At 37.8% G+C, this 12988-nt stretch overlaps 2 protein-coding genes and 1 long non-coding RNA gene across 9 annotated transcripts in view; 1 reads left to right on the forward strand and 2 right to left on the reverse strand.

The window, feature by feature from the left end:
- LOC149048779 (uncharacterized) overlaps nt 1-12988 on the reverse strand; it is a 37652-nt gene that overhangs the window by 3235 nt on the left and 21429 nt on the right. The window lies entirely within an intron of this gene.
- On the reverse strand, nt 549-12889 carry LOC149048780 (uncharacterized). Of its 7 annotated transcripts, XR_016185361.1 has the most exons (12): nt 12198-12889; nt 11828-12057; nt 10502-10638; nt 9695-9970; nt 9225-9272; nt 9085-9108; nt 8762-8821; nt 8209-8324; nt 7533-7615; nt 7085-7164; nt 6450-6542; nt 6076-6163 (listed from the first exon to the last, which is right to left on the reverse strand). XR_016185361.1 is itself a non-coding variant. In XM_089202146.1 (10 exons), the coding sequence occupies exons 2-10, from the start codon at nt 7107-7109 to the stop codon at nt 1788-1790; spliced, it is 864 nt and encodes a 287-aa protein (XP_089058272.1). In that variant the 5' UTR covers nt 7110-7164; nt 7533-7615; the 3' UTR covers nt 549-1787. The 7 variants fall into 7 exon arrangements, 3 of the variants coding, with proteins under 3 accessions (XP_089058272.1, XP_089058273.1, XP_089058274.1); XR_016185360.1 differs by lacking the exon at nt 12198-12889 and having other exon boundaries at nt 11828-12193; XM_089202146.1 differs by lacking the exons at nt 8209-8324; nt 8762-8821; nt 9085-9108; ... (3 more) ...; nt 11828-12057; nt 12198-12889 and adding exons at nt 549-2065; nt 2251-2311; nt 4094-4129; ... (1 more) ...; nt 5400-5516; nt 5808-5847.
- LOC149048781 (uncharacterized) lies at nt 4497-10978 on the forward strand. Its single transcript, XR_016185364.1, has 2 exons — nt 4497-4637; nt 9668-10978. It is a non-coding gene; the product is annotated as an uncharacterized LOC149048781 (long non-coding RNA).

Below are 12988 nucleotides of genomic sequence, written 5' to 3' on the forward strand. Positions count from 1 at the left end.
ATCCAAGGAGCAGCGCATCTACACTCTATTGCAGAAGCTCAAAGACGCGACTGGTTAATGAAGTTTGGGATTAACGGACTTAAGCAAAAATTTGAGTTCGCTGCCACTATAAAAAAATCTCGAGAAGCAGGCGAATGTAAAAATTGAAATGTTAACTATTCGGTATCAGTTTTCTTACGACACCGTTATCGAGCTCATTGTAATGCAGGAACTAGCTAAGAACGCTTTCTTTCACTTGTGTATCGCCCATAAATGGGTTCTCTATTCTTTCTTATTTCGTGGCTGCTAAACTACCGAAAATTACGAAACTTCGTGAGCAGATGATGACGCAACTTTTTTGGGTCTTAACCTCTCTTCCCCTCAGCCCCTTCCCCGTTAATATGAGAATAATCCAGAATATTTAAAAGAGATATGGTAAGGGATGGGACATTCATTTTATTGTTGAAACAGGTGTATGTTAGTGTCTAACAAAATGCTCTCCTCCTTTGACGTTCCCTTTCTACCACATATTTAAAGATAACTTTCAACATGCCATTGTAAAGTGCACATGTTATTTGCAAAATTTATTAAAATTCATAATTGATAAATACGCATGATTACCAGCTGATTAATCATAACCACTAAATACTTAATGGATAAAAAAACATGAACATAATTAGAATACAAACTATTTTAAACACTTGCATTAATTTTTTAACCCTCTAACCCCTAGAAGGGATAAACATGAAACTTCTCCCCAGAATATCCTTACATTATCCAACAAATAGGTAATGAGAATACTCATGTTTATCAGGTAGAAATTGTCATCTTTATCCAATACCCAATTTGCATAAGCTATCTACAAGGAATTGTGTAGCAGCTTGAGGGGACAATTAAGAAACAGTTTCAAAAGATTGAGAGTTAACTTTTAATTAACAACTGCCCTACATCTGTTGAATGTGATACAGCACAACAACAATAATTTATATTTTTCTTTGATCAAAATTTATAAACATGCATGATTACTTAGTGAGTAATTATAACCACTAAATACTTAATGAATAACAAACATTAACATAATTAAACAACAAACTAGTTTAAAAACTTGCATTCATTTTTTCACCCTTTGACTCCTAGAAGTGATTAACCCTTTAACTCCCAGATTGAATTTTTAATTCTCCTTACTATCAACCATACAATTCTTATGATGTTAGGTCAGAGAATTTAGTATTGATCAACTAATTAACCCAAAATTGATATTCTTCTTTGGTCTCTTCACTTATCTGGTTGATATTGTATTAATATTGTAGGGAGAAATTCTGTCTGGGTCACTCGTGGCAGTTAAAAGGTTAACAACTTCTTCCCATAAAATCCTTATGTTATCCAACAAATAGGTAACAAGAATACTCAAATTTATAAACATGCATGATTACTTACTGAGTAATCATAACCACTAAATACTTAATGAATAACAAACATTCTCATAATTAAATTACAAACTAGTTTAACCCTTTAACTCCCAAGATCTGATTGTTAATCCTCCCCTGTAGCTGCTACACATTTCCTTGTGAATTAGTTATGAGAACTTGGTGCTAGATCAAGATAGCAGCTTCTACCTGATAAGTTTTAATATTCTCTTTACCTGTTTGCTGGAGAATGTATGGATATTGTAGGTAGAAGTTTTATGTGAATCACCACCAGGAGTTAAAGGGTTAAAAACTTCCATTAATTTTTTTCACCCTTTAACTTCTATAAGTGATTAACAAGTAACTTCTTCCCATAATATCCTTACATTATCCAACATCTGACTACTTCTTCAACTTCTTCCTTTGGCAGCCAGTTCTTTTTTCCCTTTTTTTCTTTTCCCCTTTGGCATTGATTTCCTTTATTTCTTCTTTTTCTACCTTTTCTCCTTCCTCACCTTCCATGCTGGCATCTTCTCTTCTACATTCTCCATCTTTATCTACTCTTGCGTCTTTTTTCTCTTCGCTCTTTTGCTTCTTCTTTTCTCTTTTCTCTTTCCTTTCCTTTTTTCTTCTTTTTTCCATTCTTCTTTCCTTTTTATAATGGTCTTGGTGGTCTTCATCTGTCAGTAAAAGTGATGATGGTTTAATCCCTTTAACAATCAACTCAGGCATTGGTAATGGATTTTACCACCACGTCATTATTGAGGTGATGCAATAAAGAGCATTTTAAGTCTTCTAAGATAATAATTTTGTTCACAAGTTTTGCTAGAAAACCTACCATAAATCTCATAAAGACAATTCTTACCCTCGACTGTCGTTTGCAGGATTTCCTGTTTGCCTAGTGGCACATTTCCCTTGAAGCAAACCTGCAAAGAAATGAAGGGAAGGGAAGTATGCTGCACAAAATGGATAACATGGTGATGAATAATTCAGCTTATAAGCAAATTCATCTGTACAGCATACCTCCCTCAAACATTTCCACTAGAGTAGATACCATTTGCATTGTCTTGCATGTTAATGTTAATGTTATTGTTAGCTTTTATAACAGTGTTACGCAAGTCAATGCCAATGTGTCATCTTCCATAGGGAATGGTGTATCAAAATTACTCTAGGGGAATTCCCTGCCACTCAAAACAAACATACTTAATAAATCCCTTTCTTCTTAAATTTTCATACCTACCATGCAGCTCATTCAAGTATCTCTGGGAGCACTTGATAATAATTGCGTTGAAGGAATTAATGAAATTCAATAACTAAAAGAGAATTTCCCTGTGAGCCTTTTCCCTGTCAAAGGGGAAAAGTCTGGGCAAACTCTCTGATTGTCTTGTCTCTACAAGAGCCTATTCATTCACCAGAAGGGGGAACATTCTTGCCAATCTTATAGTCAGGAGTGAAACAGTCTTTGTCAGTCTCACCCAGGTGTTACGGCACAAAGGCCTCATCCCTGGTCAAGAGAACAGTCTTGTCCATCTCCCCCAAGTGTCGTGGCACTAAGGCCTCGTCCCTGGTCAGGAGAACAGTCTTGTCAATCTCCCCCAAGTGTCGCGGCACTAAGGCCTCGTCCCTGGTCAGGAGAACAGTCTTGTCAATCTCCCCCAAGTGTCGCGGCACTAGGGCCTCGTCCCTGGTCAGGAGAAGAACAGTCTTGTCAGTCTCCCCCAAGTGTCGCGGCACTAAGGCCTCGTCCCTGGTCAGGAGAACAGTATTGTCAATCTCCCCCAAGTGTCGCGGCACTGAGGCCTCGTCCCTGGTCAGGAGAACAGTATTGTCCATCTCCCCCAAGTGTCGCGGCACTAAGGCCTCGTCCCTGGTCAGGAGAACAGTCTTGTCCATCTCCCCCAAGTGTCGCGGCACTGAGGCCTCGTCCCTGGTCAGGAGAACAGTATTGTCAGTCTCCCCCAAGTGTCGCGGCACAAAGGCCTCGTCCCTGGTCAGGAGAAGAACAGTCCAGTCAGTCTCCCCCAAGTGTCGCGGCACTAAGGCCTCGTCCCTGGTCAGGAGAACAGTATTGTCCATCTCCCCCAAGTGTCGCGGCACTGAGGCCTCGTCCCTGGTCAGGAGAAGAACAGTCCAGTCAGTCTCCCCCAAGTGTCGCGGCACTAAGGCCTCGTCCCTGGTCAGGAGAACAGTCTTGTCCATCTCCCCCAAGTGTCGCGGCACTGAGGCCTCGTCCCTGGTCAGGAGAAGAACGGTCTTGTCAGTCTCCCCCAAGTGTCACGGCACTAAGGCCTCATCCCTGGTCAGGAGAATAGTCTTGTCCCTATCCCCCAACAAGTGTCGTGGCAGTAAGGCATTATCCCTGGTCGGGAAACCGGCCTTGTCAGTCTCCCTTGAGTGTGTTGTGGTTTAGGAGAGAAACAATAGTCATTTGTCAAGTGTAAGGTTTTGTTTGTCTGCCTAAGTTGTTGGATTTGCAAGATTTCCCTTTCCAGGAGAAAATGACAAATCAATTTTTAATTGTGAGGATTTATTTAAATGTTGTCAGGTGATGCTTATCTTGTTCCAGCATGTAATCAATAATAAATTCCAACCTAAGCCCTTAAATGCAGTCAGGTAATGCTTATCTTGTTCCAGCATGTAATTAATAATAAATTCCAAACTAAGCTCTTAATTGAGAACACAGTGTAAAACCAAAAAAGATTCCCTACCTGGTCATCTAGGAGAGCCTTGGCTTCCTCTGGATCCTAAATAGATTTGTGAAGATGTAATTGATATGTTACTGCTGAAATGATTGTTTCGTCTATTAAACCATCTAGCAAAACACCATTTGAAGTATAGGCACTAATTGAATATCGTGTACTGTAATTGAAATTGCGGAGAATACATATTATTCCTAAGTAAAACGTTCGTTTCCTCAGATTGCTCATGCCCAAATTTTCTTCTTTTCTCGTGAAGTTGCAAAGCATCTCGAAGTTGTCGAGCCATGTTACATAATGTGTGGAATATATGAAGTAAGATATGCGTTGTGCTGTATACATGACAGAGAAGATGAAAGATAACTGCTTTTCACAGCTACAATAACAGTAGTGGCCATTACTGGAGTTTTGTTGTGTCTTTACGGACGCTAACAGCCTTTGAAACGTTTGATAAATAACTTCGTGACGATTCTGTACCGTGGAAAGAGGTGTAAGATCGCCCAGCACCAATCAAGAATTTCGGAATTTTTTACTCTGATAAATCGAAAAAGACAAGGTACGTTGTTTTAACTGAAGTAAAATTAAAGAACTTAATTAAATCAACGGGTTTATTTATTTTTCTTAAAGGTTTTGGCGGCTGCAATAATATTTTATTGTCTTATGATGTTATTTCAGTAACAAAGAGGGGAAAATTTGAACCCTACTAGGACTCCTGTTGTGTAAGAAAAAATCAACATAATAGATACAACTTTATGTACGTACCCTCTCGCAGATATCTAGCACCTCCTTGCCCAGAAGGGGATCTTGGTGTTTGACCACGTGCTTTTGTCTCTGCAGAGTAAAATTTAGGGGCACATTCTGTTGTGACCCTGCCCAGTCATACACCTCCTGTTAAGAGATAAATTTCTTTCAAAAATGTCTCTAATGCGAATTGTAACTAGGAAAAATACAAAATAGCATGCAGTGGGCGGGTGCTCCTTTCATTTGGAAAGTGGGTTGCCTTTTAAACTAGAATTAGGGGTCTGGAGCAGCTTTTTTCTTGTCATGTATTGAGGGTACTTCAAATATTCAGTTAAACTGTAAATCAATATAATTCAGTTTTGTTTCCTCTGATCAGGAAGTATTTGTCAATGAAAAGAGGAGATTAATATTTCTAAGTAAGTGACCATGTACATATATAAAATATCTAAATATCTTGAATAAAATGTATTATTGTAAATCCCTAGAAGAGAGAGATGGAAACATTGTGTTTATCATTCCAATAATTGATCATAAATGTATTCATATTAACCACTCATACACAAGTTACTGTAAATACCTGGAAAAGAGCAGTTGCTTTGAATTTGCGTTTCAGTCGGGTACTGCCATACCGTAAGATTATTGTAATGCCCTCTTTGTCCTCAGGCAGTACCCGCTGACCCCTTACCTCTCTTAACTATGAAATTAAAAGGGAAAAACATTTCTTATGTTTTGTTCTGCTGAACTTCGTTGACTTCATTCCAAGTAGAGAGGAGGGGGAATTAAAACACCAAAGAGGTCTGTCGGCCAGAAAATAACTGCAGGACATACTTCTCTATGTTCATTGGCCTGGTTTTTCTGTTGACATAAACTTATACTTTTATCATTCATCAATGTCAAAACTTTATGAATTGGCTTTAGTGGAACACAACATATTGTAAGGATATGTTAGAGACATTTTAGAGGTATGTAATATTATACTATTCACCTCCATATCCATCTTAGTGGTTTGATCCTCCTTTTTATTGCTAACAGAAAAATATAGAACAATTTGCCTCAGTTAGGTACACTTTGAAACCTGGACTGTAAAAGTGGTACATGTAGCATGTTTTTTCTGAAAGTAAGTTAGGTGCTACAAGCAAATTTGGGCCACTGTTTGATTTAATATGGTTCTCTATGACTCGTATATGAGTCATGACAAGTGTCTACTTTATGGGATTAATAATAAAGGAATTTTGTTGAGCTGATTATCTTACCATTTCTTCTTTAAATTCAGAAGGGCCAATTGGCCCTGCTGAATGCAATCTTCAATGTCACCCATGTTGATGTTGGCAAGGGTCTGGCCTAAACAAAACAAGTTATGAACTTTCAAGGAAGAGTGTCTTTCAACATTGCAACTTTTGGTGTTGGCAAGGAAGGTAATCTCAACTACTGCAAAAGATGTTTCCTCTTTTTCCTTGCCAATATCTTGTGTATCATTTTCATCCTTCTGTCAAGTGCATATTGTATTTTCATTGTGATTGCATGATTGAAAGGGTAAGTGCTGTACTGTGTATGTTTGAAAAGTGCAGATTACAGAAAATGGTAAATAATGTATGTATGAAGGTTACTCTAAAATATGAAAACCTACCTGAAAAACGTTCAACCAGGACTGGCCTGCCAGAGGTTGGTGCCAGGAAAAAAATCTGACTCTCGTCATTATTTAGGCCAAACTTTGATATCACTGAAAAAAGAAAGATTTTTACGAAACTCTCTATGATAAAATAGTAGTATCCATCTGCAATTGATGTAAACTACTTGAACAATAAATAACTTGAGAGAAAAATTTTTTAATCAGCTTTGAATGGTAAATTTTTGAGTGAAGTTGTTGGTGATAATATATCAAAACATAGTATACTCGCCACAATGAACAACACCAACTCTTTTTACAGTATATCATTATTGTTCTATTTTATTACATTTACCATAGTATCCAATTTTAAAATGTTTTAACGATGACAACTTTCCAGTAAAACACAATGTAGTTATGTGCAGCTGAGTGCTGCAGAGGGCATCCATTATCTGTAAGGTCTATAATTACTGAAGGGAACCTTTTTTACCTGTCATACTTTTATCATGTTTGTGTGTAAATGTATGGACAATGATCAGATGAAAGCTGACTAAACGGAGAATTTTTCTGGCTTTCTTCTTGAATTGCTATACTGCTTAATTCTCTTCAGTGTATACCATCTATACCAAGAATCAGCTTTGGGATAATTGATTTACCTCTTCTCCCACTTGCACTCTCCATTCATGCCATCCAGTAGTACAGATCAACTGATAATGTTTGGAGCATGCTACAAATTCTGCAGATAGTTAAAAATAGAAACAAAACTGATTACTTTTAAGGATTTGTTGACAAATGGGAATTATTCTCACTTTGATAACCTGAGTATGGAATTTGATATAAGTTGGAAAATTGTAAAACATGTGCATACTCTAGTTGTTGGAGTGTTGTGTCATGTCATGTTTAGTAACATAATGCTATGACTTCTGGAAATGGCTGATATATGACCTGTCTCAGTTTCTGACCAGGAATCCCTTAGCCTTTATTTGAATTTCTAGTACTAGGCAATGAAATTTGAACTTCAAGGTAATGCTGTCTTAATAACTACACTGTAGCTGTACAGGCACAAGATCCTAATTTTATAACAACAAACAGCAAGCAGCTAACCTTCGCACAGGATCAAAATTATCGCCCAGTTTTATGATAATTAGTGTAAACATTTTAAAATCTATCTTTGCCTGGTAGCATATCTGCAAAAAAGCAAGCAAGAGAAGCATTTGATCGAGGAAAATTTGGTTTTTTCAGAGAAATCTACTTTTCCAGTTCTTTAACAGAATTGAAATGTGTTTGGAAGGAGAGTTTGATTTGAAATTTCTTTGTAATGATAGTGGTCCTTGTTGCAAATGCTATTAAGAATGCAGAGGAAGGGGTTGTTGCTGGACAATTTATTTTTGGGTATTCTTTGGGGTGTTTTGATTGGGTAGGAGCTTAATGGAAACCTGTTGAAAGCCAAATCACTAAAATTTAAGTCCTATTTCTTCTTTTCCCTCCCTCAGTGAAAGGGAAATTGTAGCATTACTTAGAGCTTTATGTAGTTTCACTCAAATACCTTGTATGCTTAGAGTAGGGAGCCCCTATAACCACATTAGTCGCAACTCTAACATGCACACTAGGTTTTGTAGTTATGGTGTAGCACTTTTCTGTAGCCACATGCAAAGGAAGTGGACAAAAATGTACATGTATGGAACCTTCCACACATATCTTTGCATTATTCGCATATGTTTAGCACACTAGTTAGACACAGACTTCCATGTATAGTGGAGCTATAATATTCAATACTAGCCTCTTCAAAGGTGAGATTTAAGAAGACAGGTAAGGACTCCAGCACAGCATAGTTTTGGTAAAGTTCCCTCTCACATAGAAGTACCTCCTCCACCCTGTCCAGTCTCCCTAATGCCACTAGGGAAGCAAATAACCAACACAATTGAATTTGTTAAGTGGTACACATGAAAGAAAGACATTAAGCTTCAGTGGTCTTAAATTCCTTTATGAATACTTTGACTCAACTCTACAACTACAGTGTGCAAAGAAAGTTATGTATGATAGCCCAGGAACAGTGGATTTTCTGATTAGGCTAGTGAATTCTTACTCTCACTTGCCCAATGGATAGGCAGATTTTTTCAAGATTCATTCAAATCACATCATTTTGGGCCAGTAAAAATCACTCAAGGGCCAGTACCATGCTAGTCATGGCTTGCCCTTCAGGGCAAGTAGTAAAGCCCACTCTCTTTACAATCTGAACTACATGAAAAAAAATGAAGCCTGGCAAACTACTGTAAAACCTGTGTTGAAGCATGCATCCTGTGTATCCAATCTACCTTTACAATTAATGGTACCTTTTCCGAGGTTTTGACGAACAGCTCCCACTGGGCTTAAGTCTTCTCGAAGGACACCAACTACATTTAAATGTTTTCCCATTAGAACATTGAATTTGACCATGATTGATGTATTGTACTGTAAATAATTGTCACCATAAAGCCAGTGCAGCAATCAGTGATAGTAAAGATGATATACCAATAAAAATTAAAATATTTATACTAATCCACAAATAAAGTCTGGTTAATATGGCACACATATATAATGATGGTACAATTTATCTCCAATCATAATCTTCGCAATTAATCTTAACCAATCAATGGCAAGATATCACAGTTTTTACCTGTTTGAAGGGCATCTGTTCTGACTGAAAGAATAAGTGGGAAGAATGTTAAAATTGTAAATTTTCTTTGAACGTAAAGAATTAAAAACAAATAATGACAACAACCCAGACGAGTGGGTTGTTGTATCAACTGGTAATACCTTGGGGTTGATCATCTGCAAGCCATAACATTTCAGGTAAATCATCATCTGTTGAAATGTATGAACATCAGCACAAATGAAAATTGCAATGGACAGTTTAACAAGGAAACAACCTCAACCATTACAGGTTGTTTAGTTTGATGTGATGTTTCGGTAAGGGATGTTTAAACAAGTTCTTGGTATCAGACCATGAGCATAATAGTTTTCATAAATCATTCATGACCTGGAATATGTTAGACAATTAAATTTAAGAAGCTGCAGCCTCAAAATGTTTGCACCCACTTACCATCATGCATGGATTGCTGCAGTTGGTCATAATCTCTCATGATAATAAACATAAATATTGTTAAGGTGTATGCTGGATATCACTAATTAAAGAACTGCAATTCAAATCAATTGCGCTTGTATTTCTTCAGTACTGTTATTTTTTTTGTCCTTCGTAGTGTGTGTATGGAAAAAATATTCCTTACCTCCAATTTCTGAAGTGGATGATGTGGTGTTGGGGTGAGCCAATGGAGGAGCAAAGCTGGGCCGAGATGAATGAGGAGCGGGGTTAGGTTGGGCTAGTGGAGGATTGGGGTTAGGTTGGGCTAGTGGAGGAGTGGGGCTACTTTGGGCCAGTGGAAGGGTGGAGTCAGGTTGGGCTAGTGGAGGGGTGTGGTTAGTTTGGGCTAGTGAAGGAATGGGGTTAGGTTGGGTCGATGAAGGTACTGGAGTTGATACTATGGATGTCGAGGTATGTGAGGCTGAAATCAAGAATGAGATTCTTGTCACGAGGGGTCAATCACATATTGCAACTGAGGGACATTTTTCTTGACATAATTGTGAATTTCTGACTGATTGCCTTCAACATGGTCGTTGATTGCTTCGATAGTTTACCTAAATAGGAACATGTTTTCTTTGAAAGTTTTAATTTTTTTAGACAATGAGAGAGTTTAGAACAGTGCACAAATGTAACTTGCTAAAAATTCACAGCAGCAAGAAAACATCTGTACTGGTTTGCCAAGGGTCTATTGGTAACCAGTGAAATATTTTGAGAGTTGGGATATAAAATGTAGATGGGTTTCAAACTCTATAAGTTGCCAATTTTGAGGATAGATGTCAACAGTAAGGAACTATAACATGTGATGAAAAAAAATTTTTGGAAATGGGGAAGAGACAGCTTCCATGGCATGAAGTGGAGGACATGAGACCAAAAAGGTTCAGCGGAATGAAGAGGACTGAGAAAGAAAGACATCATGCTAATAGTTTTTTGTAATAAAAGTTAAGTCACTTACCTGGATTTGGAAGCCACAGGAAAATTTTCTTTTTCCTTGATCCTCCGAATAATTCCAGTAGCTTCACACCATCTTGGAGGCCAGTCGCAACCTTCGACATGGCATGCCCTCTACAGTATGATGCGAATAACTCTAACCTAGAGTAAGGAAATATTAGGTATTAGTATCACCAATCATAACAATTCATTATATTGTAATTTTGAATTGATTTCCCTCATTTTACTGGAAATTTTCTTAAAACATGGCACTTGCAGAAATTACATATAGGTGGCATTTGTTAGAGAAAGGTAAAGACACTAGAACATACTGTAATCATAGGGGCCAATATTCTTAAAAGACCAGTGTGAAATTTACATTTTATCTGGAAGGGTAACAAATGACTGGATAAATTTTTTTTTTCCTCCTGGAAAAGTTTGGTTTTCACTCTTCAAACCTCTTCATCAAAGTTTATGATAACAGTATTAAAAAGCAAGTTAAGAATGACTGGTTATTTTCAATGATTGTGCAAGCATTGAAATAGCTGAGTAAGCGCGTCTACTATTTAGCAGAGTACATCCGTCGTTCCAAGGTATCACAGAAGGAAAATTAGCGCATGAGCGGAAATAACATACAAACTAATGACTTGGGTTACATAATTTACTTTTAAAATTTTTATCATTAAGCGGAAAGGGAGCTTTTAAACGCCTGAACTGTTGACAAGATTAGTTTATTTGACGTTCGTTTTTCATTGAGAACGTGGTCAACACATTGAATTCGAAAAGAGTTTCAGTTTGCCAACTGTGCGGTTACGCTCCGAACTAGAGCTTTTGAGCGAAGTGTTAAGGAACCTTTTTTTGGGGGACGTTATCTCCAAATTTCATGAAAATACATCGAAAGTCAGCCAAAAATGAAATCTTTAGAGTTTAAATCTCAAGCCAAAAGTGATTATGCGAGAAAAAGCGACGTCTCATGAATCCCGCACGTGCCTTCTACTCACAAATTATTTTCTGCTTTGTGTCTACCGAAGTGAATGAGGCACCAAATTACAACTTTAGAGGTTGACAGATTTTTAGTTTTTCTGTTTTATAGACAACCAAACGAAATTTGCGAGAAGACAAAAAGATTTATTAGGTTCATTAGAAATTAGATGGACAAGTAGAGTCCAATTCCACTTGAACAATTTAAATCGACTGAATTCAATTTTTTGTCGTATGGGAAATGTAGGACAATTATCAGTAAGTATCATCAACTCGACAGAAACTTCATATAGCGAATTTGTCCGAAGTAACTTACACCTTGAAGCGAACTGGTTCAGAAGAAGAGAGTGACAAGAGAAACAAGACTTACCCACCGAGGTCTTTTCCAACTAAAGAAGGAAAAGCGCCGCAAAGAAGATCGCCTATCTGAGAAGCGGTGTGGTTTTTTGTAAAGGCAATGTCCATCACCCGCCTGGCATTTATAAGCCGACTCATTTCTGCGTTCACAGGAACAGCAGTCCTCTTCTTTTCCAATAACACCACGGTCCTCTGAAAAGCACGCTTGCTGTAGCTCATAATGTAGCTTTACAGTGAATGTTACTAAAGCAGGAAAACACAATGTAAGGACTGCAGCTGCACGCGCCTACTGAATCGTTAAAAGAACCCCACCGAACAAGAAAACTGAAGACCTTTATCGATCGGTTGATCAATAACTAACTATTCATAAACAATTTTCTCACCTTCAAGTTTACACCAATCAACAACGAAACGGTGAAAAAAATCAAATATTGAAACTCAAATATTTAGAGACAATGGAGATACAATTGGAGCAATTAGCATTGTTTCAAAGTGACGAAATGCTCTTTTCGTCGGTAAAGAGCGAGGGCCGCGTTTGCATATCAAAAGAGCGTGAAGTGTTCATCCGTAAGCTTCTGAGCGTGAGCGTGCACCTACGTGGAGCGGAAATCTACAACGTATACTTAAGCTTTTCGAAAAGTAATTAGACTACCGACGTGTTATCTGAAACTGACGGCAATAACGGGCCAAAAAGGAAGGTAAAATTCCGCACAGCCCCACACTACATTATACGTTCAGTTCTTGGATAGAGTGACAAAAACAATACTTTGCCATTGGGAAAACAGATTTGTTTTACGATAGTATGGGGCAGTACGGAAATTTTACTAAAAGGAATATTTCTGTGATGTTTTGCTTTCTTGGCGAAGTTGATGGTCGAACCTCGCAAATCTGCCGCATTTGAGTCTTAACACAAATTGAAAACCCGGCATTTGAAAGGTAATTTAATTTTACATCTGACCGATTTTTAAACAATATAACCTAATCAAGATAACGCCACTAATTACGTCTATTCTTCTTCGATGAAAAGCGCTACGTTTCGGTTGTCTGCACAAGAAACAATACTTTCGAACACTGCGTACACGGGGGATTACATGATTGACAGTCGGATTGACAGGCCTGCGTGAAGTTACGCATGCTCTCTTTCTCTTTTCTAGCTTATTTGCATTTTCCCGTG

Source organism: Pocillopora damicornis, chromosome 3 (assembly GCF_964200805.1).
Source record: "Pocillopora damicornis chromosome 3, jaPocDami1.2, whole genome shotgun sequence".
Taxonomy (NCBI): domain Eukaryota; kingdom Metazoa; phylum Cnidaria; class Anthozoa; order Scleractinia; family Pocilloporidae; genus Pocillopora; species Pocillopora damicornis.